Source organism: Pan troglodytes, chromosome 1 (genome assembly GCF_028858775.2).
Source record: "Pan troglodytes isolate AG18354 chromosome 1, NHGRI_mPanTro3-v2.0_pri, whole genome shotgun sequence".
Classification (NCBI taxonomy): Eukaryota; Metazoa; Chordata; class Mammalia; order Primates; family Hominidae; genus Pan; species Pan troglodytes.
The window spans coordinates 121,997,784-122,025,401 of NC_072398.2; the positions used below are offsets into that span (position 1 = coordinate 121,997,784).

At 51.9% G+C, this 27,618-nt stretch overlaps 2 protein-coding genes across 16 annotated transcripts; both read right to left on the reverse strand.

The window, feature by feature from the left end:
- Nucleotides 1-130: 130 nt before the first annotated feature.
- Nucleotides 131-9,981, reverse strand: ATXN7L2 (ataxin 7 like 2). 14 transcript variants are annotated; one of them, XM_063815961.1, is made up of 14 exons: nt 8,785-8,845; nt 8,034-8,098; nt 7,346-7,532; nt 6,743-6,808; nt 6,255-6,359; nt 5,647-5,857; nt 5,060-5,346; nt 4,399-4,481; nt 3,764-4,017; nt 2,736-2,934; nt 2,472-2,593; nt 1,147-1,942; nt 760-837; nt 131-278 (listed from the first exon to the last, which is right to left on the reverse strand). In XM_063815961.1, exons 4-13 carry the CDS (start codon nt 6,777-6,779, stop codon nt 796-798), a joined length of 2,136 nt encoding a protein of 711 aa, XP_063672031.1. In that variant the 5' UTR covers nt 6,780-6,808; nt 7,346-7,532; nt 8,034-8,098; nt 8,785-8,845; the 3' UTR covers nt 131-278; nt 760-795. The 14 variants fall into 14 exon arrangements, 11 of the variants coding, with proteins under 11 accessions (XP_063672031.1, XP_063672029.1, XP_063672037.1 ...); XM_063815959.1 differs by lacking the exon at nt 8,034-8,098 and having other exon boundaries at nt 8,785-8,953; XM_063815967.1 differs by lacking the exon at nt 8,034-8,098 and having other exon boundaries at nt 7,355-7,532; nt 8,785-8,926.
- Nucleotides 9,982-10,729: 748 nt separating this feature from the next.
- SYPL2 (synaptophysin like 2) lies at nt 10,730-26,362 on the reverse strand. 2 transcript variants are annotated; one of them, XM_016924085.4, is made up of 6 exons: nt 25,943-26,362; nt 25,708-25,782; nt 17,154-17,278; nt 15,882-16,083; nt 14,849-15,040; nt 10,730-13,482 (listed from the first exon to the last, which is right to left on the reverse strand). In XM_016924085.4, the coding sequence occupies exons 1-6, from the start codon at nt 25,994-25,996 to the stop codon at nt 13,312-13,314; spliced, it is 819 nt and encodes a 272-aa protein (XP_016779574.1). In that variant the 5' UTR covers nt 25,997-26,362; the 3' UTR covers nt 10,730-13,311. The 2 variants fall into 2 exon arrangements, with proteins under 2 accessions (XP_016779574.1, XP_063672100.1); XM_063816030.1 differs by lacking the exon at nt 14,849-15,040.
- Nucleotides 26,363-27,618: the final 1,256 nt, after the last annotated feature.

The window sequence follows — 27,618 nt, forward strand, 5'->3', positions numbered from 1 at the left end:
CTGCCTATCATTTCAGCCTCCCAGGGTAGGGCTGGGGACAGTAAGGACACTCATTTTGTTATTTTTTTCCTTCCTTTTCTATGTTTCTGTTTTTATATTTTCATAGCAGCAACAGAACAGGGAGACAGTCTTGAGGTATTTTAAAGAGCTTTTTTTCTTAAAAAAAATAATATAAAGTTATAAAAAGCGGCAGCAGCCTGGGGCCCGGATCTGGAGGGGAGGAGGTGCTGGCGGCTCCGTTGCAGTGGGCAGGCACTTTCTCGTTAATGGGCTTTTGACTGCAGGAAGACAAGAGGCGAGAGAAAGGGTCAGGGTGGGGGCCTACCAGCTGTCCTACCCAGTGAACTGTGTGCACTACAGAGGCTAAAGCTTGATTTCCTTCTGCTGGCCTGGTGAGTAAAACTGAGCAAGGGGGAAGATGAATGCCAGCTCACCAGGGGCAGCCTGGGTAGTGAAGCTGGAGAACACACAGGGTTTATGATTAGGCCCACATCTAACCCAGGAGAGCACCCCCGTCCCACCTCCAGTAAGTCCCTCCTGGCAGAGATCATATGGAGAGCACATGGCACACTACACCAGGGCTCCCACCAGAAGAGGCAAATAAAACTGGCTGCAGGCTTTACTGGAAACCCTGGAGAACTTGCCTGTCACCTGCACACCTGGAGGTGGGCACATGTGCATAAGTGGACATGGGGTTGTGTGCCTGCCCTTCAAGGCCCTGATGCCCAGAGGAAAAACCAGTGAGACCAGCCCACCCACCTTGCTGCTCGGCATGTTAGGCTGTGACCCAGGGACTCAAACTCCCTTTCCTTCAGGGAACAGAGGTAGCTCCAGTACCTGGAATGAGGGTCACAGCCAATTCAGAAAGAAGTAGCCCTTTGATTATAGCAAAAGCAGGGGTGCAGGGGTGCCGCATCTCCTCAGCCCAAGGGAAAGGATTAGGGATAGGGGAAGGTTCACCAGGCAAAAAGCTGGAGACACTTTGCTAAGAACTGACCTACCTCGTCCTAAAGAAAACAGTCCAGGAACTCTCTCAACTTCCCCTTCCTCCCTTTCCCTGCACAAACACCAATGTAGCATCTTCTCTGTATCAGGTACCCCCTGTGTGCCCCACCCTCATCAATCTTCAGGGAGCCTGGCTGGTACCTTCAGTGTAGAGCACTTCTCCTCAAAGGCCAGGGCCGGGCCTGGCTTCTTGCGGCGCACAGAGCAGGCCACATCAGCAGGGGCACCAGCCTGACAGTGCTTGGCCTTCACTGGCCGGCAATAAGTGGCCAGGTTTTTCCGCTTCTTGGCCACCTCCTCCTCAGAGAGGCAGTTGGTTGGCAGGGCCTTGGCTGGGTGTCCGGCTGCTCCCTGGTTCTCCAGCTGAGAAGCCTTGACTGGTGTGGGGAGCTGATGAGGGGAGCCACGACAGTCCAGGGGCCCTGCCCGCTTCACTCTTGGCCCCATTGTCCCATTAAGCCCCATGCTCAGGGCTGTTTTAGTTTTGGCCGAGAGGCCCCTACAGCCAGAGGGTTTCCCTTTTCCAGTGGGCTCCAGGATGCAGGTCCGTTTAAGAGTGGTGGGGCCAGGGGATAACTTCCGCTTTCGAGAAGGGGCCTCCACCTCCACCCCGTCCTTGCCTTTGGATGACTTGCTGGCCTTGGAAGGCGGCAGCTTGCTGAAGGACGGGGATGGCGTGTTGGCAGGCAGTGGTGAGGTGATAGCCTGGCTCCCGCCCATGCACTCTGCCTGGCTACAGGCAGCCGCCACGCTGGGGGAGCCTGCAGGGTAGCTGGGGACAAGGTTGTCCTTGGTGGGGGGCATGGAGGCTGGGCAGGCAGGTCTCGGGGGTGGACCTGGAAGGCGGGGGCAGGTGCCTGTAGAGGATGGGCTCAGGGGAGCAGATAACGGGGAGTTGACAAGGTGAGCTGGAGGTTCAGCTGCCGGTGGGATCTTCCTGCAGCAAAAAGAAAGCCCCACTGTGACTGCCAAGAAACAAGACAGCTTCCCCCAACACAAGACACACTCCAGTCTCTCTGCCCCACCTAGAAATGGTCAGCAGAGCCCCAGAGTTGCTGCCATCTGCTGGGAGATGCTGGAACTGAGGGTTAGGAAGAAGACACAAGGGTGTGCCTGTGGAGAGGAATTAGCTAGTACCTACTAACTAGGAGGTAGCCCACTAGGAACTTCATTTTAAATCTTGGTTTGGGCATCCCCTATCCCTAGTTACCCAAAAGGTACTGGAAGTGATGGATGAAAGTCTAGATTCACCCCCAGACCACCCTTCCATGCCCTGCCTTAGCCAAACTCCAGGCTGCCAAGTTTTCCCACCTCCTTTTCATGCTACTCCCTATCTGGGGTCCTGCTGGCAAATAGCCAAGGCACACCTACGGGTATACAGGAAAGATCAGGGCTTCTGAAGCCCAAGTATGTCTGGAACCTAGGAATTTGCATTCTAGAACTTCCATTCTGGGTCCAAGACTTACTTCCACATGTGTGAGCTGAGGTGCCGTTCCAGCATGGAGCTGAGTGCTGAGCAGAACCGGTCCAGCCGGCGGCTAAACACATAGCATCCTGGGCTCACCAGCCGGCTCCCAAAGGTGCAGAACTAAAGGCAGAAGGAAGGTGCATGGTTGGCAGGGTCTGGGGTGCACAGACAGCATCTGCACACAGGATCTGGCCTCCTCCCCATGTTGTTGGCCAGGAGTGCTGGGCCACCCCCTCCATAGGCCCCTATTCCAGGTCCTTACCGCCTGTGGCCGTGGGGGCCGGGTTGCATAATGGCAGTCAGGGGGTGGGTGGAGGTCGTCAGATGTCCCCTCCTCCTCACTCTCTTCGCTGGAGGCCTGGGTCCCACCCCGGGGCATGGGGAAGGGGAACAGGCCTGGGTCCCCATCACCACCACAGGGGCCTTCATCATCCAATTCACTCTCGGAGGAGGCCCGGGACCTGGAAGGGCCAAAAGGGATGCCAGGGGAATGTGACTGTTGTGGGGTCAGAGTAGGGGCATCCTTGAACCTGCTGAGCTCAAAGAGCAGGGCACCAGGGCAGACACCCTGCAGGGCAATCAGAAGAGGACAGAGGGAAGGGAAGGACAGGAGGGAACGACATAGCTCACAGAGTAAGAGACAGAGAGACTGCTCCCAAGGGATTCTCTCCCCAGCCCCTTCACCTCCCAGCCCCTTCCTCCTCAGGGGATAATCTGCTGCAGATCCGCCTCCTCCAGAAAATCTTCACAGTTAAAACTGTACCCAGCTCTGGTCAGCCCAGTCAACTCGCTCAACCCCCTTCTTGCATCACATATTCCTGTGAGCCTGTCTGTGAGCTGAGCCTGTGTTTCGTGTCTGCCCCTTGTGTGACAGGCAGAGATGCATGTGTGTCTCCTTCAGCAAGTCAGGCTCTCCCTGGGGTCCGGCATAGCCTCTGCACGCGAAGGGGCCAGTGAGTGAATACACATAGGGCTGCCTTGCCCAGGAGTGTGACCCTTTCAGCTCCCCAGTGACAAGTTTCGGTCTGTTGGAGGCAGCTGGGAAAATGTTCATATCCTGAGTGTTGGATCTGGCACACTGCCGAGAGGCTGGGGTGCTGTGGTATGCCTGGTTGGAAACAGGGGAGTCTCCTGCTTCCACACCACTGTCAGGAGCCCCAGGAATACCCCCACACTCAGGGCTGAGGGAGTGCCTCTTCCAGGACACTCCCTGAGCCTGTTTCCAGGGGCCCCTGATGGCTTAGGGGCCAAGTACCCCCAGGTGAGGTAGGGGTTGGATTCTAGACGTACCTGGGCAGTGCACAGTATGGGTAGGTCTGCTTGGCACGAACAGAGAAGGTGCTGCTGGGAGCAGCCACCGCTGCTACAACCTGGACTGAGGAGGGGAGCTCCTGGGAGGGGCGCTCGAGAACTTGCTCCTTGCGCCCTGGGCTCTTCTCCTTGGGAGACTCCCCTTTGCGGGAGTTGGCCTTCAGCTCTGCCACCAGCACGTCAAAGTCCTTGGCCCGGCCCTGGACTTCCCGGCGCTGGTGTACTGAGTGGATCTAGAATACAGCAGAGTGGAGAGCTGGGGAGTAGGTATGAACTGAGAAGGGGTGAGGGACGGCAGGGTGCTTTGGCCCGGGCAAGTTGGGGGGCAGGGAGAGAGGTGGGCATATTTGCAGCTGTGTTCATGTGTCTTTGTTTCATTCCCCCATGGGGCCAAAACCCTCCTTTGGGATGGGGGAATCTGGAAACTCCCTCCTTCCCACTGTTCCCACCTTCTGCCCAGGAGGGGCATCCCCATCTCCCCTTCCCTTGGGTGGGCCTAACTGCCCTCCCTTAAGCTGGACCTTCAGTAACATTGACATTCCTCTCTTTGCCCAGGGAAGGAGTGGGCAAGCCCTGTGCTGTCCTCCCTCACCGTGCAGTGGGAAGGGGGTTACCTTGCAGGTCAACAGGCGGGTACAGATCTTTTTGGTCTCTGGATTTATTACCCCACACTGCCTGTTGAGGTCGCACTCCTTCCCTGTGGGGAAAGCACTTCCAATGAACCTCAAGACCATTTCCAGGAGTTTACAGGAGGATCTGGCCGCTTCCTGCCAAGGGCCTGAGAACTGGTACTGAGGCAGAAGAGACTCCAGCCCTCAGCCTGGGGCTGTACCTTCCAGATAAACTTCTGGGCATCAACATCTCCTTGCTGGGTGTGAGAATCATCCCTATCCCAATTTCAGGTGCGCCTTTTGGGACTTCAAGCCCAAAGCAGGGCAACACACATCAAGAAACAAAAGCAGCCATGGGCATCTGGGAGGCCAGAGAAGCCAGCTGTGAGATGTGTCAGGCTGGCGCCCTGGATCTAGGTGAGAAAAGAGTGAGAAAGAACTTCACCTCCTGGGCATGGGCTCCCTCAGCCTTGATCAGGAGACACAGGATGGAGAGAAGCTTCCCAGGAAGCAAGCAGGTCAAGAGGTGACGGGGCTCCTATACCCTACAACCTGTGATGGCCAGGCCCATAAACCTGACCTCCTCCTCATCCAGCCCAAGGACAAAGCAGCCCAAAGGAGTCCCCACTCTACATTCTGGACCCCCAAGACCACAACTACTCACGAGCCATCTTCCGGTGGGTTTTAGCGGGCAGCCTGGTCCCACTGGGCTCCTTTTCAGGAGGGCTGCCTTCAGCCCAGTGACTGGACCCCTCACTGGGGATGATCTCGATGTTCTCTCTGCCAGGAGGTTCTTTAGAAGGGGGAGCCATGGGAGGTTTTCCAGGGGAGTCCCTGGTGAGGCCCCCTGGCTGACTGAGAAAAGCAGAGGGTGGGGCCACCCTGATTCCATGTCCATCAGGCTTCGGGAGACTGGACATCTTCTCCAGATTCACCACAGGCACGAAAAGGCTACACACAGAGAGAGGGGGTTGGCTGGGGGAGGGGAGGGGAGGCGAGGCCTGGGGCCTGGACTCTAGCCCAGAGCCATCTCTTTCCCAGCCCTGGAATTTGGGTGGGCTCCAGCAGGGGTGTGAAACACGGGAAGAGGAGACCCCATCTTCCCTGGAATATATGGAAGGAAGCTGCAGACAGGACGGCTGCCTCCTGCTGTGAGGAGTATGCCTTGACCCAGGGCTGTCTGTATTGATGTCAGCCCATCCATGGGTCAGGGTCAGGGCCAGTCTTAGAAAGTTTCCAGCCTCTCCTTACCAGAGGTTGTCTTTCTGGGTCTTCTCAGGAGGCTGGTGGCCACGGCTCCGGGACCCCTGGCCCTTCTCCCTGGAGGAGGTTTTCGTGGAACCTGGGGCCCTACAAGCTGGGCCCTGCCCATTCACTACATGGCATTTCTGAGAGCTGGCAGGGGCTGGAGGTGGGGGTGGGGCCCGGGCATAAAGCTTGCTGAGGGGCCCATGTCTTCTTTCTGTCACCAGGAGGTGGAAAGAATAATCACGGTGAGTGGTATCACCACTTCCTTCCCCAACCTAACCCTGTCCATAGACTCACATGAGAGAATCTGAGTTTCCATAAATTAGATTGTAAACATGCCTCCTTCCCATTTGAATCTGAGCCTTTAAGACTCAAAATTCAAGACCCAGCTTCCTGAATTTCTTAACTCCTCCCGTAATTCCACTGGATGCTAGAATTTTGTTCAAACAATAACCCGACTCCCCACAATGCTCTGAAGCCACCCCCACAACCTTCCTATCCTCAACACCACCCTCCATTACCCCACGAGACCTCCCAACTGACCCTGTCCTCAAGAGTTCCATGCTCCACCTTCCCCTGTCCCTTTATCTCCTCCCTAGGGCTCCCCTCACCGCAGTGCTTCTGGAAAGCTTGAGGCTTCACCACTTGGCTGCAGTGGTTACACACAACCAAGTAGAAGTCATCATGGGCAGGGCAGTGCCCGAAGATGGACATGTCTGCAATGACAGAAGCCCATGTCACTGGGGCTGAAGATCCCAGGGTTTCTCTGGAAGATCGGAGAGCACTCCCACCCCACACTCAGAAGGCACTTCACCTCCCCGCTGATATAACAAGCTCCATGCTGAATGCTTCCAGCTTCCAGAGTTCAATCTAAGCAGTCCCAAAGGGTATACGCTTTCAGGTGAGTGGGCAATCACCTATGATTATGATCTCCAACGACAGGTCACAGGAGCCAGAACAACCGGCCAACTCGGACCTATCAAAATGAGGGTCCCCAGACAGCTGCTTCAAGCAGCCACCTCCTTCTGTAGTGTGGTGGAAAAGTGGAGCGTGGTCCTGTCTGCCCTGGGTCCCAGCCCTAATGTGTGTCGACTCCCACCTTCTTTAATGAGGGTCATGGCATCCAACTTCTTCATGTTTTTGCTACTCTCCTCCAGCTCAGCCCCTAGAGGAGAAACACAGCTCAGAAGGGTCAGGGCCAGTTTTAGAGAGTCTCCAACCTCTCCTTACCAGAGACTGTTCTTCCCAGAAGACAACCCAGAGGTTGTCCCCTTTCCAGAAGCCCCAAGCAGGGCCTGCAGCTCAACAGTATGAAGCCCACACTCCGTGACAAGCTCCTGGTGCTAGGACCACTTGGGGAACCTTTCAGTGGGTCATTCTCAAATGCCCATCTTCCTTCACCTGCTGCATCTGGACTAAGATGGCCCCACTAAGAAGAATCCATCCACCTTTCTTATGGGACCCTTCACTTCAAGGTGCAGTTTAGGGTTCCACTGCTAACTAGTTGGGTGATTGTGGGTAAGTATCATCTCTTTTCTGGGCCTGCTTCCCCATTTAAAGGGGAAACCATCCTTAACCAATGTTTCTATAAGTCCCTGAGTCTCTTCTTGAGATTTCTCGATGGGTCCTTTCTGCTACTATGTGGCATCCCAAATAGATACTCTCCCAGGTCCCCACCCCCATGAACTCAATTTTGCTCCACCTGGGTTACCATAGCATTGTCAAAGTTACACCCAGCTTCTCAGGTCCTGCACTGATAGGATGGTCACAGAGCAGAGAAACTGCTGTCTTTGGTCCTTGAGCATCTTCAAAGTCTCCTTGGTCAGCTATGCAAGTCCCTCCCCTTCTTAGAGGGCCTTTGGGCAGGGGTTGCCCTTGTACCTCAGTTTCTGGGTTAATGACAAAAACATCTTAGCTGTGCAAAGCAGCTTTTTCCCCATCCCCCTACCTCTCTCCTCCCCCCTCCCTCCTCTACGCCCCCTCCCTGTCCCTTGGGAAAAAAAAAAATCAATTCTGAGTCACCAAACCCGTCTGACTCCATTTCCGGTTCTCAATGCACCCAGACCCTGACAATGGCCCCATCCTTGCCCACCCAGCATGGGGCAGCCCCAGGGTGGCCTGGGCTCCCACTTAGGTCTGCTCTCTGATGCCCATTAACAGCTATGCTCCTTTCTAGGATGAGAAGATTGTTGACAATCTTATATAATATCCAGATTATGAGGGGTCGTGGGTTAGGCACGCAAGAGACAAGGGGCAGCTCCCTCTCTAAGTCCGTTAAATGCAAGTGCGGGGAATGATGGATAGAACGAAACTGGGAGTCGGATGTCTCAGAGGAGAACAAGTGTCATTAGAGACCCCTCCGTGCAGTCTCCTCCTCCACCTCTTCTCACTTGCAAACTTCTTCAGGGGCGTGATGCCTGCTGTCACCCCGAAAGGCCACGAGGCCAGGTGCTCCCTGGGGCCCAGAAGACAAAGATCAGAAGAAGGGGCTGTAGGCCCGCTCACTAAGGCACTCAGGGGCCTAGAGAAGGTGAGAGTAAGAGCAGAGAGCCAAGAGGCAGGGCAAGAGGCCTGGGAAAGGACAGTGGGTTGGAGGCATGGATGGATGGACCGAAGGATGGAGGGAGGGAGGATAGATGGATGGACGGACGAACTACCGCGGAGAGGGCGGGGGTCTAAAAGCACTGCAGCTGCAGGCAAATGCCGAAAAGGAGCAGGAGGTGTGGGGCAAAAGGCGAAGGAACAAGGGGGGTGAGGAAGGGGGCACAGAAGTGGGGTGCGTGGGAAACACGTGCAGGACTGTTGCGGACAGGGAAAGCTGGAGACAGGTGCAGGAGGGGCGCGAGCTGAGGGGCAGCAGGCAAGGAGAAAGATAAAGGCAAGCCTATATGGGGGCAGGTATTAGCGACTGGCAGAGGCAGAGGTGGGCAGGGTGGGCTGCGAGCGGTGAGCCGGCGCTAGGACCCGGAGGCGCGAAGGTGACGGAGCGGGCGGGCACTAGGACCCGGCGGGTCCTTTGTTTGGGGGGCCGGGGAGCCGGACGGCGGCTCCAGTCGGCGGCTCCCCTCAGCTGGCGGGGGCCCGGAAGGGGGGAGGGGAGATAGTGATGGGGTCCCCGGACTTTAGGGTGGCTTTACTCACCGTCAGCCGCGGGCAGGTCGGCCCGCTCCACCCACGAGCTCCAGCTCTGTCCCGCGAAGTCATCGAGACTCGGCACCCGCCGCTCCAGAGCGGCCATTGCTGCCGCCGCGCGTTCACGCACCGCCATCACCGCCGCGGACGCGCGCCCGCCCTGGCGCCGCCGCCGCGCGGCCCCCTCCCCCTCGCCCCGTCGCGGGCACGCCTCCCCTCCTCCCCACCTGCCTTTCCAGCGCAGTCTTTGCGCAAGCGCAACACAGGTTGCCTGTTCTCCGCGCCCCGCCCCCCCGCACAGCCTTCTGGGAAGTGTAGTCTTGGAGCGGATGCTATTGCCTACCGAGCTTGCAGCAAGAGTCCCTCCGAAATGCACAATTGCAGGGGGAAAAGAGAAGACCAAAGCTCCAGGACCTCTTCTAACCCTTATGCACACATTATTTGTGCTACCACTCCACTCTCCCAAGCTCACTGCATCTCTCCCCAGCCCCAAACCTCTCTGCCCAGACGCCCCTCTAAGCCGTGCGTCCGCCAGCTGGCTGGCGCCCCTTCCCGGGCTGGCGGCCACGAAGCGACTCCGCTCCCCTGTAGATCGAATAGGGTAGGTGCAGGGAGGTGGGCGCTGTGAATCAGAAGGGCAAGGGGAGGGAGTCTGTAGGAGGTGCTGAAGGACACAGGGGTGGTGTGGGGGAGGGCCTCGGCTCCCGTGTCGTGCCTCCTCTGTGGGAAACCCACGCTGCCCTGATGCAGAGCAGAGGGTTGGCGTGGCGTTGTCTGGATTTGAGAGAACCTGGCCAAGCTGACCAAGATCACCTGTCACGATGACAGGATGACAGAAGGCTGTCTCCGAGCCAGAGCCAGCCCCGGAACTGGGGTGGCCCCGAGGCAGTTGGTGTTTGCAGCATCTCTGCTGATCTGTCTCTCTTCTCTTGAGAACTGCGATCGATACCCTGTACAGCCTCTTCCCAAACCCTGGCTGGACCCTGACTCCATCCATCACTTTGCCTTCTTTTTCTAATGAATACTTTCTCTGCTGGAAGGGCTGCTTCTGAAGCCTCGGCATAGGGAGATTTCTCATCAGAGCTGTCATCTTCCTTGCTAAGGTCTGGAAAGTACCTTAATCATCCATTTCTTTCATCTTCTCAGCTGATAACATTTCTTCCCACCCTCATACAATCAGACAAAAGTCTGCCTACTCCATTTCCCGCCCCCCCGCCCCCCGCCGCCATCGCATTAAAAAAGTAATACTAATCCTTTTTCCTCCTCAACCTCTCACACCTCACCCCTGACGCTTGACCCTTTAGCTAAGGGGAAAACAAGTTGGGGAGCAAGACCTCAGATTTTCTTCTCCTTTTCATCCAGGGAAGGTGTAAGTACTTCAAGAATAATCTCTGAGGGCAGGGAATCTCAACCTGAGACCCACAGATGATCCCTAGGGCATCCAGGAATCAGGTAAAAATTAAATGTTCGATTGTACCCAAGGTATTTTTCTAGGGGATGTAAATGTAGTGTGTGATTCTCTGAAGAGGGATAGAGGTGCAAGTTTGTTCAACAAGAAGCTGATAGTTAAGAAAGTGAAGCATATGGCCCTCAACTCCTGACAGGAAGCCTGTTTGGGTCACAGATGGTAGGAGAGCAAATGGAAACAGCTTTGTGGAAGCCACTATCTCTCACCTTTTGAGTTTGCTCCAGAATTGCTAATGAGTCCCAGTTACTTTGGTCTAATTGGGTGCCACCAAAAGAGGAGATGTCACTAGACCAGAGCCTGCTAGGAATAACTGCTCTCCTCTCTGCACCCCAAGTAACAGAGTCTGACTTTGTTGCTTGGGGTGCACAGTGGAAAGCAGTAGAATGATATCTTGGTGAAAGTCCTGATATTGGTTCAAGAACTTAAAGCAAGGGAGAGGAAGAAAAAATAAATCCCCGGAAGGACTCCAGTCTCAGATCCTTCATGGCAAGTACTTGCAGCACTGTTTATTCAAATATATAATAACAAGCACCAGAAAACAACATGCAACATTCTCCCCCTACCCCTGATCTGCAATCCCAGAAGTAGGAGGCTCATGACTATGATAGTGAAGGAAACTCATGTCCAGGAAAGGTCCTAGGTGGGCACCCTGGTGTTGGGTTAGAGTCTAGTGGGACAAAGGGCAAGTACCCTGCCCATTAGCCTCCTACAGCAGCTGGAGAAACCAGACACCTTCTTCTACCTCAGGCCCCACTTTGCAAAGCAGTGATGCCAGCCCTGGTTGGAGAGAACATGAGTCCTATGAGGCACTTGGCCCTGCCCAGCCCTCTGGAGGTAATGAGGTGAAGTAGCCTTTCCTCTTAGGGTGGCCATAGAGAGTGAGGCCATAAGCCTAAATCAAGGCTCTCCTGATGGAGAACAAGAGAGCCTCTTGAGAAGAAAGAGAACGAGCCTTCCTTGCTCTAAAGAGAGTCCTGGGCTGGGAGTCCTTGGCAGGAGTGAATATAATCTCCCCCTACCCCCTGCCCGCAACTGCTTTCCCTAGCTGAAGGCCCAGTTGCTAACTTCAGCCCCCAAATGAGAACACTACCCAGCACATTTCAAATAAATTATAAATACAGACACAGAATCCAAACAAAGATCCAGTAGAAGCTGCTCACAGACCCCCACAGAGGCCGGCTTGAAGAAAAATGAAGGTCGCCCCTTTGTTCTCTGTGTCTCTGGAGCTGTAGGCAAAACTGTCCCCCCTTGTCCTTGAGTAACCATGGGGACAGCTCATGACAGAGAGTTTCAGACTTAAAAACCCTCTCACCCCATCTCCTTTCTTTCCTCCTCAAATCTCTTCCCCAAAATCTTAAACAAACAAACAAAAACTAATTCTTTCACTGAGGGACTCAAGCATTTGGGGATGTAAATCTCACCCTTTCCCCATCGGGAGGAAATGACTGGCCTGAAGTCAAAAGTCCTGACTCCTAGGTACCCCAGTAATGCACATGTTACTATGGATGGTGTTTAGAGAGGTGAGGAGGTTGAAGGGGGTTGACTCAGTCCTGAGGAGAGATTGGCACAGGGCACATTCACCTTTAGGATGCTTAGTGGGCCAATTGGCACTGGATTGGAAAGTGGTTGGATTCTTCCCTCTTCTTCCTTCCCTGGGAAGCCCTATGGCCAGGGCAGATTGAGCTGGGTAGGAAGCAAATGATCCTTACCCAGTTAACACTGATTCTCAGCCTTGGGGCCCAGAGAGGGACTGAAGGAGGTATCAGGAAGAGGATATACACTAAAGACAAATATGGAACTGGGTCCCAAAGTGAAGAAGCACCAATAGCATCGGCCTGCCCTGGACTTGAGAGGGGATAGAGACTGGGAGAAATAAGGACACAGGGGAGAAATGGGACGGCAAGGGAAGAGGGAACATCCTGTTTTCAAGATGAGAAGGAGAAATATGAAAGAAGGACTAGAGAAGGAGCAGGGGAAAAAACTGAGCAGGGAATAAGGAAAAAATGGGCCCATCCATCCTGGGGCTCTGGGGCAACTTAGCCTCATGATGGTCCTTTGGCCCTTCCTAAGCCCCTGTCTGGCCCCACAGGAATAAAAGGAAGGCCTGGACAGACTTCAAAAAGGATCTCAAATGCCTCAGATGCACGATGCTGGGGAAGGGAGATGGACAGAGAAGTAAGGGGATTAGGAGGCAGGTCCTGACTCCACATGTTTGAGTCCCAAGTGTGAGACCAAGAAGGAGGACAGGGAGGAAGATAGGGCGTTTCTAAAGTAGAGTTTAGAGTGTTGGTGGAAAGTGCCCCAGCCTGGTGGGTGGGAGGATTGAGGGGATAGAAGAAATTGATTCTGCCAGCAAGCTTACTGGCTTTACTTTCTCGAAGCTGCAACTCAGTTGCAATTTATCTTGCTCCCAGCTGAGTCCAGGAAGGCCTCATCAGGACCCTCTGAAGGGCTGTTTTCTAGGCTGGTGGACCTCTCTGGTTCACACATGGTGGATTCTGTGGGCAGGCAGAGGCCAGAGAAGACAGTGGAAGGCACACTGAGTCATGGGATGACTGGAGATCAGACGCAGGGACTAGATGACAGCCACTGAGGAGGGGTCACCAAACCACTATTGGGGCCTCCACACAAGGGACCAGAGGGGAAGGCTACTAGCTGATTTCCCTTCCCCCTAATATTGTTGAAGCCGGACAGGTTGACAGAAAGGTGGCTGCTAGGAACCAGTCTCAGAGCACTGGTTTCCTGCCCCCAACCCTCACCTGCAGCAGAGGCTGGTTCTGAGAGACTGTAAGGGTACAAGTAAGACCCCAAGTAAGATACCTGGGTCCAGGCACTGGACAAGAAGCACTGAGCTCCTGCCATTCATGGCTCCAGCAAGAAGGAGGATAGGAAGCCACTGAGAGGGCTGCCCAGGTTTCCAACAGCTGATGCCTGCCCATCGTCTCAAAGCTCAAAGACCAGAATGATGGGGGAGCGGAATTGGAGGAGGAGGAAGAGAAAGGTCCTGGAAGCCGGAGGTGGTTGAAGAGGTGCTGTCCAGTTCCGGAACAGCCAGGTGGGGGGGCTGCTTACTGCTTCTCCACTGCTCCCTGCTCAGCTGCACTCTCCTGGCTGGGACCCTGGCCCTGGTCCTGGTCCTGGTCCTGGTCCTGGCCCTGGCCCTGTCCATGCCACGGGGTCTCCTTGAACACAAACCAACAGTTCCCGGCCCACAGGAAGAAGTTGATAAAGCCAAAGAGCTGCAAAGACATCAGGGGAATTTGTGAGAATAGTCAGGGGGTCATTGTGGGAACAGGGAGGGGGAGTTCCTATTGCAGTGGGGGTGGGGGCTTGTGCAGGGAAGAAGCACAGAGGACTAGAAAGACTAAGACAGAGAGCTCGGTATAGAGGCAGGGCTCAGGGCCATCAACTGTTTAGGGAATCCCAGGTGAAAGTGTCTAATTCTGTCCACACCATGCACCCAAGCTGTAGCTTGGTCACTAGCAGAATCTGGCCCTTTAGAGGAGCATCGTGCAAAGCATAGCAAGGAGCTAAGCAAGAGTCAGCCCTGGGGCGCCTCCCACAGCACGCGTGAGGCCCTGTTCGGAGCACCTTCCGCCAGGTAGGTGTGGCAGGAGCTGTCCAAGGTGCTCCTTCCCTATGATCAGGCACGTAGCCAGGGCTATGTTCAAATAGTTATTCAACATATTTTAAAAACCTCACAGCAGGAAGTACTTAGAGGGAAGTGTACTGATGTCCCAAATTATCTTTGAAATGCACTAAAAACAAGACGGATTGATGGATGAAGAAGTGAATAAATATGTGATAAAGCAAGTCTAGTAAAAAGTTAATGGCACAGTCTAGGTGGTGAGTGCATGGGTATTCACTGTAAAATTCTTTCAACTTTGTTGTATCTGTGAACATTTTTACAATAAAATTTTTTGGGGGGGAACCATCAGCAGGGTTCCAGCAAGTTCCAGACGTGTGGTCCTGGTGTGCCAGCCATTAAACATTTCAGATGTGGGAACAAGTCATCTTCAGAGCAGGGCTGAGGTGGCTGGGATGACGGGCAGCATTTGAGAAGCTCAAGACCTCAGCTCTTTACCAATGGATATGGACATATTTCAACATTCTAACAACTGGGATGGCCAAATCCATATGCATCCAGCAGACCCACTACTGCTCCAAAGCCCCTTTCCAGGCTGGAGGGCTGAGTGACAGTAAGCCCCTTCCCACTCATGCTGGGTCTGCTCACAGCTTCAAGCTCAGCCACAGCCCCAGGCTCCCCTTTATGTGCGCACACACATTGTGTAGAACAGGCAGGAGGAGGGGAGACATCACAGAGAGCATGCCTAGAGGTGGGGAAATGAGAAGGGAATTGGAGGCAGAGTGCAGAAGGAGGAAGGAACAGAAGGCTAGGTGGCTTTTGGGTTCCCCTCATCCCAAAATGTCCTCTCAGGGTCAGCCAGGAGCCAGCAGCCAGCATGAAGCGCAGTGAGGGCACCAGCTCCAGGTGCAGGGGACACCAGCTCTGGGACACCCTCTCTTTCCTTTGAGGACCTGCTAGCTGGGACAGGCCTGGGCAGCAGGGCTGGTGCTGCTTCCTGCAGTGGCCACAGGTCTCACCACGGAGATGTTGGCCAGGCCCATAGAGGGCGTGGCCCCGGCACTGCACACTGCTTCCTCTCCATGGCACACGGACATGGCTGCTGTCAAGCTGGATGGTCGTGTGGCCCCTTTGACATCAGTCAGGCCCTTGCCCCAGGCAGCTGCAGCTACCAGCCAGAAGAAGGTGAAGGAGACAGTCACACAGAAGTCCTGGGAGGAGCAGAGGGATGGGAAATACACTCAGAAAGGCCCCATGATTCCCTTGCTTCTTTTCCTCTTGCCATGATACTGGCAATCCCAGGGTGCCAGGACAGTTGCCTCTTCCCATCCTACCCAACACCTAGAACCCAGGTGGTCCTGAGGCATCTGTTCACTGCCCCCAAAGGAGTCCTGCCACTCAGGCTAGCCCTGCTAATGCCCTCAGATCTAAGATCTGGCAACAGTGTACCAAGGCATCGTTGGTCAGCCTCACCCCAAAACCCACTCATCCCAAGTGGAGCCTAAATTCCCCACTCTTCCCTCCCAGCTTTTTCTTTGATCACCATTGCTCAGATACAAGTGGCAGACTGCAGGACGCAAATGGGGTCCCTTAAGGCACCCCTTCCGCCTTGCATGCCTGGGATAGGAAGAGAGTAAAGAGGAATAATATTAATAATCACTAATGCTTATTGAGACTAACTATGTACTAGATACATGCATTCTCATTTTTTCACATACACACACAAAACTATGAAGCAGGTATTATTTTATCCCCATTTTATAGTTAAGGAAACTGCGATTTAGAGAGGTTATTTAACTTGTCCGAGATCACACAGCAAGTAAGGGGCCATGCTGGGATCTGAACCCAGGCAGTCTTAACTCCAGAGCCTGCTTGTGTATGGTGCTATTGTGCCTCCTGTGAACAGGAGCAAGCAATGGGAGGTTGATGGAGGCAGAGGTTCCACCATGGGGGTGGAAGCCGCCATGTTTGTCCTCTGCTCCAGTTCTGACCTCAACCCCCTCACAAACATCTGTTTCTCCACCCCATTCCTTCTGGCCTGTGCTGACTCACCACCAGCGGGAAGCGTTTGTTCTCTGTGTAGAGGTTGTGGAAGCGCAGGTAGATAACTAGGGCAGCCATGGTATAGAAGAAGGAAAAGATGCCAAGGGTCACGAAGAACTCGGCGGGTGCAGAGAAGTCCCCCATGAGGTGCATGGTCTTGGAGCTGGACTCTTCATCGCAGAGGGGCATCTCATATTGGATCCGGTGCAACCTGCAGGTGGCAGGGGAGGCCATCCTGAGCTCAGGCAATCCTCTCTCTCCCTGGCCCAGAAGTAGTCCTGTGCTAGTTCTCAGCAGGGGACTCTTACAGAGCCAAGAAAGGGGTCATGTAGGGAGGCAAGTTTCTGGAAGGAACCTTGCAGTCAAGATGGGAACTTCCCTGAAATTTCCAGTAAAACTCTACCTTCCCCTCAGCTGCTCCCCCACCCACCCCACTCATCTACCCTGCCCAGACATGGTGACCATGTATTCCCAAGTGTCTCCAGGGCCCTTTAGGTCACAACTGCAATATATGTAGTTCTTCTCTTTCTGGTAGCCAAACCACTAGGCAGATCAGCTTCATTCTGCCTCTGGAAAGTGCAGGCCCAGAGTGGCCAAGATAAGGTTGGAATCACCCATTCTCAGGCTTTATTGGGCTTTCCAATGAGACAGTGGACAAATTAAAGAGAAAAACACAGCCTATTATATATGAGACAGTTAATATAACTTGGGTGCTGATACTAGAAATTTCTGAAAAGGTGAGCCTCATCCCCATTTTCCCCTGAACACCTGGGCTCCCTACTTCCTAAGCTCTCAAATACCCAGAAAAGAGTTCACTTCTACCTCCCTGTCAAGGTGTGCCCACTTGTATCCTGGTCGTACTGGCTGAGGATCCCACATCAACTCTTTAGGATGTAAGTACTAATAAGCTTCCCTACCTTCAAGGCAGAGAGGAGGCTACTGAGGGTCAGAGAGACCTGTCCAGCTTGTCCAGGTTCCTGTAAGCCTCCATCCCAAACTGCATTGGCTCTTTCTGTATGAGCTGGTGTGACCTGCCATGGGTTGTCCATGGACTGGAACATTATTATAACAGTGATCAATCTGTATTTCCCTTACGTTTTGCTCTGGTCAATGTGTCTGAAATTGCTAAAAAGCAGAAAGGATCTAAGTTTTGTCATTCTATTTGAATCTGGAGTGGCACACAATGAATGGTTTTTAGGTTTCTGGAGGAGGAAGAGACCAAGCAGGTCCTGCCAGTCAAGTGAGAGACGATGTGCTGGGTTGGAACCAATTCTTGCTCACCTGAAGGGATAGCCAAATGCAACGATGATGGAGCTCACGTCCTTGGCTTCGTTGTTGCAGCGAACCATTGCTCCTGTCTCCCCGCTGTAGGAGCCACAGGACCCGAAGGCGAAAATAGCAAAGAGCTGAGAGAGAGTGAAGCCTCTTTGAGAGTCAGAAGGCCTCAACTGGCCAAAGTCAAGAACTAACCGTGACTCCCCGCAGGTGCAGACATTAAGTGCGGGAGTGGGGGAGAGTGAGGATCCCCTTTAATCAAGTTCTTCCTAGGTAGAAACCCATGGCTTCCATTTGTCTTCCAGCCTCAGGCTGCTGGACCAAATAGCCAAATGAATACAAGGTTGACTGAGTGGTGTCTGCAAGGGAGATGAAGAGGCAGGAAATGGACAGTTGCCAGATCTCTCCATTGGGCATGACTTGGGGACCACAGGTAGCCTCCTTAAGATGACTAACACAAAACCTCTGCAATTCAGGCTTTAGGAAACTTCTAGCTTACAGATAGACTTGAATTTCCTTCCCAAGGGAGAGACACACTCAGAAAGATTCCCCTGCATCAACCTAGATCAGACATGCCTAGAACGCTTTTCATTTCTCTTTTAAACTAGTCATCTAATCTTGTTTCCTAGTTGCTAACTTCCAGTGGCTTCCTGCCTTGGTGGAGGTATAGCTGGAGGGGCCAGCTTCTACCAAGCCACCCCAGATGGGCCATACTACTGTCCCATAGTACTGACAGCCTAATTCCTCCTCCCCAAAAGGCACATGGCCTTCTAGCAATAGTGCTGGCTGGGCCAATGTGACAATCTTGGCTCAAGCCCAGAGAAAAGTACCCTCCACTTGCCTTATCAGTCTCCACTGTTTCCCCACTGGTATTTCCCTTTGTCATCTGTTGATGCTGCCATTTCTCAGTGTTAAGATCCAGAGGTGTCTCGGGTCACTCGAATTGTTTTCTTCTCCACCTTTCCTCACATTTTACTACACCTTCTCTCTCAAGTGAAATAAAATTTCCTCATCCTATGATTTTCAGATTTCTTTCTGGGAAACACACTTTGGTTAGAAAAGGAGGTGAGAGGCCAGGTGAGGTGGCTCACACCTGTAATCCCAGCACTTTGGGAGGCTGAGGCGGGTGGATCATTTGAGGTCAGGAGTTTGAGACCAACCTGGCCAACATGGTGAAACCCCGTATCTACTAAAAATACAAAAATCAGCCTGGCGGTAGAGTGTCGCACGCCTGTAATCTCAGCTACTTGGGAGGCTGAGGCAGGAGAATCACTTGAACCCGGGAGGCGGAGGTTGCAGTGAGCAGAGATCGTGCCACTGCACTCCAGCCTGGCAACAGAATGAGACCTTGTCCCTCTCCCACCCACCGCCAAAAAAAAAAAGAAAAGAAAAGAAAAGAAAAAAGAAAAGGAGGTGAGAAATTGAAATGTCTTATCCTCCACATCATCTGCTCAGATTGGATTTCCTGTGCACTTACCTTTGACTTGTACACAATGTCATGTTCTTATTAAGCAATGAGCTTATTCTCTTAATTGTTCACTTTCTGTATGTTTCTTCGAGACTCAGTGTCTTGGACATTAAGCACTTGGAAGACAGCTGATCTGTATGTCAGCCCTGCATCCAGAGTCTAGAATAGAAGCTATATGCACTTTATTTTGCCAATGCTTGTTAGCATTATGGAGTGAAAGGAGACCTGAACTAGGAGTATGGAAACCTAGGTTCCAGACCTGGTCCTGTCACTAATTAGCCAGGTGAGCTCTGATAAGTCACTCTGCTCTCTGAGTCTGTTTCCTCATCTTTTTTTTTTTTTTTTAGATGGAGTCTTGCTCTGTCGCCCAGGCTGGAGTGTAATGGTGCAATCTTGGCTCACTGCAAGCTGCACCTCCTGCGTTCACACCATTCTCCTGCCTCAGCCTGTTGAGTAGCTGGGACTATAGGTGCCCACCACCACGCCCAGCTAATTTTTTGTATTTTTTTTAGTAGAGACGGGTTTTCACCGTGTTAGCCAGGATGGTCTCGGTCTCCTGACCTTGTGATCCGCCCGCCTCAACCTCCCAAAGTGCTGGGATTATAGGCATGAGCCCAGCCTGTTTCCTCATCTTAAATGGAGGGGTTTGGAGTAGATAATCTAGAGGCCCTTTCCAGCCCTGGAACTCTCTCACTCTCTGAGAGTAACACTGTCAGTGTACTCTTGACTGGGCTTGCCAACAGCTGTGCTTTGCCCCTGCGAGGTGTCCAGTGCCACTGCCCCCGGCTTGCAGCGCCTGGCCTTGCAGATCTCCATGCTGGAGCCATTGACCTCTCTCCAAATAATGGGCACCTCTCTGTTTTCAGGAGGTTTATTCCAGACAAATGAGAATTGTCTCCATGTTTAAAGATATCTGGGAAAGAAGACAGTAAAACCTCCCTCCAATGCCTAAATACCCTCCTCTCCTGAATTAAATGATGAAGACTGCAGTAGAGCCCTGTCTGCCCGCCTTCTTCACAGAGGTAGAGAAGAGTCACTCGAAGCCTCTGCATCATTACCCTTTACTTACTCAAAGTGGCCTCACCATTGTAATAGTGGAACTTCTCTAACTTTTCCTCATAGGAATTCGCTAATCTTTTGTCAGTTCTGTGGCCATCTGATTCCTCTTAGAAGTTTCTTTATTCCTCTTAGCTTCTGGTGCCCAGAACTGGATGTGATTAGGGTGTCACATTCTGGGAAGGGCAGCACAGTTGGAAATATTTTTACCCGTTGGCAGTTAGTCAGTGAATGGCTCCTTATAGGTTCCTTAAGAAAGCAGGGGCCGGGCATGGTGGCTCACAGCTGTAATCCCAGCAGTTTGGGAGGCCAAGCAGGAGAATGGCTTGAGCCCAGGAATTTGAGACTAGCAACATATAGGCAACATAGCAAGACCCTCCCCTACAGAAACTACAAACAAAAAATTAGCCGGGCATGGTGGTGCCTGCTAATAGTCCCAGTTACTCAGGAGGCTGATGTGGAGGAATCACTTGAGCCCAGGAGTTCAAGGCTGCAGTGAGCTATGATCATGCCACTGCACTCCAGGCTGGGCAACAGAACAAGACCCCCATCTCAAAAAAAAAAAAAAAAAAAAAAAAGTAAAGAAAAAGAAAGTAGGTACTCAAAACTTGGGGGCAGTGAATGGTCAGTTATGGAGCCTTCTCTTCACCAGCACTCTCCTGAAAGGCACTCCTGAGCATCTACAGAAAGATAAAATTTAAGAGCATGTACTATGCCTAGCATGTACAGTGCCTACTATGCATGGTTCTAGGCACTATTATCTAGTAGTGAACAAAAGAGAAAAAAGGCCAAGCATGGTGGTTCATGCCTGTAATCCTAGCACTCTGGGAGGCTGAGGTGGGAGGATCGCTTGAGCCCAGGAGTTTGAGACTAGCCAACTTTTTATTTAGCCAAGAAAAATTAGCCAGGTGTGGTGATGCACATCTGTGGTCCCAGCTACTCTGGGGGCTGATGTGGGAAGATCTCTTGAGCCCAGGAGGTCAAAGCTACATGATCACACCACTGGACACCAGCGTGGGTGACAGAGCGAGACCCTATCTCAAAAAAAGAAAAAGAATAACAAAATCTCTGTCCTCATGGGGCTCATACTCTAGAGCTGCACTATCCAAAACAGTAGCCCCTAGCCAAGCTTGATTATTTAAGTTTAAGTTAATCAGAATTAAATTAAATAAAAAATTCAAGCCGGGTGCAGTGTCTCAGACCTGTAATCCCAACACTTTGGGAAGCAAGGTGGGAGGATCACTTGAGGCCAGGAGTTCAAGACCAGCCTGGGTATCATAGCAAGACCCGATCTCTACCAAAAAAAAAAGTAGTCAGGCATGGTGGTACCTGCCTGTAGTCCCAGCTGCTGAAGTGTGTGGATCACTTGAGCCCAGGGGTTCAAGGCTGCAATGAGCTATGATCACGCCACTGCACTCCAGCCTGGGTGACAGAGTGAGACTGGATCAAACAACAACAAAAAAGTTCAGGCCGGGTGTGGTGGCTCATGCCTGTAATCCCAGCACTTTAGGAGGCCAAGGCGGGCAAATCACTTGAGGTCAGGGGTTCCAGACCAGCCTGGCCAACATGGCAAAATGCCGTCTCTACTAAAAAAAAAAAATTCAGTTCAGTCACGCTAGGCACATTTCAAGTGCCCAATAGCCTCATGTGGCTAGCGGGTACTATCTTAGAGAGCACCGATTCTAAAACTTTTCCATTATTACCAAAAGTTCTGCTGTGTCTAAACGACAGTCCTGAGGTTCTGACAATCCTGAATCATGCTTTCGGATTCCTCAGAGGGCAAAATACACCCACAATAACTTTAGTATTTATTGTATTCTGATTCTTTTCAAGTCAGGGATCTTACATGATAATTTTTTATTTACCAAAATATATGTTTAAATCTGAACACTATACAGTCGGATGGTACCAGAGCAAAATGAGAACATCTGAGGGGAATCACAGGTTCACAGAACAGCAGAACAAAAGGGACCTCAAAGATTCTCACGCCCAATCATCTCATGTCACAGAGGGGGACTGTGAAGCCCCAAAAGATTAAGTCACTTTCCCAAAGTCACATTTAGTTAATGTGAGAGCCAGGCTTAGAATTCACATCTCCTGATTCCCTGTCCAGTGCTCTTTCTATCTCATTTGCTCATTAACTCAACACTGATTGAGCATCTACCTTGTGCCAGGTGCTGGAGATATGAAGACGAATAACACCTATCTCCTGCTCTTGAGAATTCACATCAAGAAAGGAGCGTCATAGCAAAACAAACAAACAAAAAATAATAAAAACAAACACTGCATCCCAGAGTTATTGAGGCTAAAGAAGAGATCTCTACCATGTGCATTGAGGATTACAAGGAGGGAAGGAGTAGCTCTGTGCCTTGGGGTGCAGAAGCTCAGAAAGACACTTTCTCCCAACCCCCTCCATGTCTCCTAACCCTCCATCTTTCCACTCCAGATTTGCTTTCTTCCCTAACTTTGCCAAGTGACTGAGACACAGAGAAGAGAAGGAAAGAACTAAAATCACCCCTGTCACCAAGCACAAGGCTCTGAGATGAGCAAACTGGTTATAAAGAGCAGCCAAGGAGAGGTAGAGGACCTGAGACAAGGGGGAGTTCTAGCATTCTGGTGCCAACCAGCCTTTCTCCTCTTGGACCTCCATTGCTGGGACAGCGACGGTCATTTTCTGCCCTCCGCCTCCTCCTGCTTCTGCATCTCTTTTGCAACCTTAAACCTTTCCAGTTTAAGGATGAGACTCCCCTTTGGCACTGACATGCTCGCTGGTGATAATCCTGTGACAGTCCTGAGGACACTAACATCACCAGTTAGCTCAGAGCACAAGGAAGACAAATTCTCTCCCCAGGTCCTACTCCCATGCTTATCTCATTGTTTTTTGTTTTGTTTAGGCGAGGTGGCTCATGCCTGTAATCTCAGCACTTTTGGAGGCTGAGGTGGGAATATCACCTGAGCCCAGGAACTTGAAGCCAGCTGGGGCAGCACAGCAAGACCCGATTTTTACAAAAATTTTTTACAACTCAGCTAGGCATGGTGGCATGTGCCTTTGGTCCCAGATACTTGAAAGGCTGAGGTGGGAGGATTGCCTGAGCTTGGAAATTTAGGCTGCAGTGAGATGTGTTCGTACCACTGCACTCCAGCCTCAGCGATAGAGCCAGTCTCTATCTTAGAGCCTGTCTGAAAAAAAAAAAGATTTGATATTTACTCACTCAAGGTTCCAGAGCTAGAAAGCAAGAAAGCAGAGGGGACTCAATTTAAACCAAAGCCTATCTGACCTCAAAAATCTGTCTCTATCTTTCTTTTTCTTTTGTTTTATTTTCCTTTTTTTTTTTTTTTTTTTTTGAGACAAGGTCTAGTTCTGTCACTCAGGCTGGAGTGCGCAGCTCATTGCAGCCTCGACCTCCTGGGCTCAATGATCCTCCAGCCTCAGCCTCCCAAGGAGCTGGGACCACAAGCATGTGTCATCACACCCAACTAATTTTATTTTTTAATAGAGACGCGATCTCCCCTTATTGCCCAGGCTTGTGTCAAACTCCTGGGCTCAAGCAATCCTCCCACCTCAGCCTCCCAAAGTGTGTCTTTTTCTTAAAAAGAAAATTTTTTTAAGATACTTCTTTTCTTTTCTTTTTTATCTTGAACTCCTATGATTTGATGTCCTTTTCTTTTTTTAAAAAAACTAGTTCTCCAATAATTGGTCCATGTCCAGGTTATTTTTGCTAGCTTAGTATAGACTTAGTGAGACTCCAGAATTGGAATTGAGGTGAGATTAATTGATTTCTCAATTAAAAAAAAAACACTCTAAGATAAGCTCCTGACAAATAAAAGAATAACATTACTTTCTTTTCACAAAGATTCCAGTAAAATCTTTGCTTTTTGGTAATAATGACAACAAAAGTTCTCAATTACCATTACAATAACTGCAAGCTTTGTGTTTTCTTTTTTCCTTCTCCAATCAGGAGCATTTGATCCCTCCAAACAGGAAATGAGTGAAAAACTCAAATGACATTTCCACTGTCATTTCTGGTGCTAATGCCTGTTTACTTTTTATGTTACCTCATCTGCAGAGCTTCAAAGCAAGTGAAACTGGCGCTCTGAATTCAGGCTACCTGGGATGGCAATGAAAGCAAAGCACGTTTCTTTGTGATGCTACCCTGTGAATGAAATCTGAATTCAGAGTCTAGCCCAGGGCCCAGGTTTTAGCATTCTGAGAGAAAAGGGTCTCTGTTTTGCATAACCCCCTTTCTAAGTACTTGAAGATCATAAAAGTCTATCAGATCTTAATTCCTAGGTCATTAGTGCTGACCCCAAGACTGCATCATTTCCCTGGGCATTGCTTTGTACAGCCTTTACAGAAATGTTGTGGGTATTTGGAGTGCTGGGTGGAGGGAAGGATGGCAGGATTGAAGAAGGAAGCTTTTCAGAATCCCTCCAAGGGAGAGGAGTCCATGGTCTAATAACCTCATTGTTTCCCTTATCCTTTGACAGTCTGTCTCAAATTCTGTTGGATCCATTTGTCTAATTTAATGGTAAAATTGCTTATAATGGCTCTTCCAGTTCTGGATGCCAGTCACTCAGAGCCTTAATATCATTTTTATATGGCTCCCTCTGGCACTTGAGTGGTGGATCAGAACAGGGAAGGGGCCAAAGGCAAAAGAGCTCAATCAGCAATTGGCCTAACCACACTTGAGGCAGTAAGAAAGGTGGAGAGTCCCCACCAGGTCCCAGAGTTTGCACTTGGGAGCTCCCAGGCTGGCCCGATAATCCCAAATGCACTTTTGCCCCTGGGTTCCAGATTTGATTATTCTCATCCAAACCATGATTTAAGAACTGGTGTCACAGTGCTAATTCTTGTCTCCAAAGCCCTGTAGAACTCAATCCTCCTCAGTATTAATGGTAACTTATTCCCTAGCTGAATTCTGTACTGAGAGCACATTAATTAAGTTATTCACACACCATTTGGTATGTGGATTGTCTAATTTAAAATCTCTTCTGCAATAGTGCACTAAATGCCCCCTACAAGTCTTTATGATTTGAGAAATTGACTGCACCTGTCCACATTCCTAATTTATACCCAGGAGGCCTTAGGCACTGGCCTAGTGAAGCAAGATAGTATTTCCACTAGACTGTAACAGGGGAAACTGAGGACCTGAGCAAGTGACTTTTTCAAGGTCACAAAGTAAGTCTAACCTAGGGCCATATTCTGGCACACCAAACTATTTAGAGCATAAGGAGACCCTAGGAAGGTTCTGATCAACATCTAACTAGTGTTGGAAATTGAAGTCCAGAGAAATGAATTGCCCAAGATGACATAGCTGGAAAAGGCCAGTCTAGGTCTGGATCCCAGGGCCCCAGCTTCTCAGATCAGTGTTCCATTTTATTCTACATGCCACATTTTAGCCATGCCGTGATTTTTATTCTTATTTTTTTCTTTTATTTAATCATAGAACCACAAGCTCCGTTCACTCATTCATCCACTCCCTCACTCATTTACAGGAACTCAGATTACTCCAGTGACCTCAAAAGGGAACGGCGAGCCGAGAGCCTGTCCCCTGAGCCCAGTACTTGCAGGATCATCCAGGCCCTGGTGGGTTTGGGGGCAGGACGGTTTCCATCGCCTGCTTCCTTCCCTCCTTTGCCCTCTGCGGCTTCCCTCTTGGTGAAGAGCGGACCTCGTCCCCCTCGTCCTTCTCCCCCCTCCCGTCACCAAGGAGTGGTATGTGCAGGATCAGAGTTCTGGAAAGGTTACACCCGGGTCCTCTCGCCCGGGTGAAATGTGAGCGCCCTGGGCAAAGGCTCCTTGCACATAGAAGGACCGAATCCGGGACTCCGCATGCCTCGCTCTTCACCCTCCTGCCACTAAGTCCGGAGAAGCAGCCCCAGCCCGCCCCTCCCCCGCCCACCTGTCGCCGCCCCCCACCCTTCCGCCGTGGCCCGGCCGCAGCACCTCCCCAGCCCCCACCCTGGCTCCATTGCTTCAGGTCAGCGTCACAGCCCAGGTTCCCGAAATAGCCCGGGGCCGGGGCAGCGACTCACCCACTGGAGAACTTTGATGAAGCCCAGCGGCTCCTCCAGCCGCCGCCAGCGCAGCCCCACGAGTAGGCGGTCCACCTGCGGAGACACAGCCGGCCGGGGGGTCAGGGCGGTGGGGAACCCTTGGAAGGCGCTGGTCCCCTTGCCCCACTCACACGCGGTTCGGGGTGGGATAAGTGTGCAGCCCGACATCTAGGTGGAGAGGGGCGGGTGAGAGTCCGGGGCGCGCAAGGACTACCTGCTGGCGCGGCGACTTGTCCGCCGTGCGGCCGGCGCTCTCGGTCGAGGACATGCTGGCGCGGCGAGCGCTGGGCTCGGCGTGGGGGCTTGGCTCTCTGGCCGGGAGGCGGCGGACACCGCGGGGGAGCGGGGAGCTGCAGGTCCGGGGCAGAGCAGGCGAGCGGGGCCGGAGCGCGAGCGGCCGTCGGTGGGCCGGAGTCCAGTCTGGCTGGCTGGCTGGCTGGGACGCGGGGGCGCTGCTGTTCGTGCTCGCAGAGGCTGCGGCCGCCGCGGTGCCCCGCCGGCAGCAGAAAGCCCCCGACTCGGATTCAAACTTCTGTCAAACTCGCAGCGAACTTGGCCGCCGAGTCACGTGGCGTGCGCTCCCGAACCCTCCTCCCGCCCCCTCTGCTCCGTTTCTCCGCTCGCCGGGCACCTTAAAGGGACCAGAGGCCTCCGTGGTTAGTTCCGCCGCGGGGGGGGGGGGGGGGGGGGGACTCCGGGTCCTCCTCGCCGAAGCCTCCGGGACCGGTCCCCACCGAGACACCGCGGCCGTCGGAAACCCTAGCCAGGCGCACCTGGACGCACAGGCTTCAGGTTTATCCTTCCCTATTTTCCTGGATTGCAAACTGCCCAGCGCCGGTTTTTCTCCTCTTCCATACCAGAATATCCAGAACGTAAAAGATTCTCAAAAGGCACGATCGGGGCTGTGAAACAAGGTTCTAAGCCTCACGGTTAACATACCGCCAGTACCGACAAAAGGGCGATAGAATATAAGCTGCTGATTTTTTATCCTGTCTAGCTAGGTATTGTTTTGATTTTTTTTTTAACAACAAAAGACATTTGTATGTTAGTGATTTAAAAGTTATTGGCCAGGCTTGGTGGCTCACGCCTGTAATCCCAGCACTTTGGGAGGCCGAGGCCAGAAGATCACGAGGTCAGGAGTTCGAGACCAGTCTGGCCAACATAGTGAAACCCCGTCTCTACTAAAAATACAAAAAATTAGCCGGGTGTGGTGATGTGCGCCTGTAATCCCAGCTACTCAGGAGGCTGAGGCAGGAGAATTGCTTGAACCCGGGAGGTGGAGGTTGCAGTGAGCCGAGATCGCGCCATTGCACTCCAGCCCTGGCGACAGTCCAAGACTCTATCTCCAAAAAAAAAAAGTTATTAATCTTTAACAAGTAGAAACTTAATCTCCTTTAAAATGGTCATTACCATTTAAATGAGAGTGAAAAAAGGTCTTTGAGGAATGAGGCGCAAAGAATATATTGAAACGTACTGAAAAGTTGACGTCTGGCTAGGCGCGGTGGCTCAAGCCTGTAATCCCAGCACTTTGGGAGGCGGAGGCGGGTGTATCACTTGAAGCCAGGAGTTCGAGACCAGCCTGGCCAACATGGTGAAACCCTGTCTCTATTAAAAATACAAAAATTAGCAGGGCGTGGTGGCACGCGCCTGTACTCCTAGCTACTCCGAAGGGTAAGGCACGAGAATTACTTGAACCCGGGAGGCGGAGGTTGCAGTGAGCCGAGATTGCACCACTGCACTCCAGCCTGGGCAACAGAGCAAGACTGTGTCAAAAAAAAAAGAAAAAAAGAAAAAGAAAAAAGACAGACAGAAGTGGGGAGAGAGAGAGAGAGAGGGAAAAAAAAGAAAGAAAAAGAACGGGAAGGGAAGGGAAGAAGGGAAGGGAAGGGT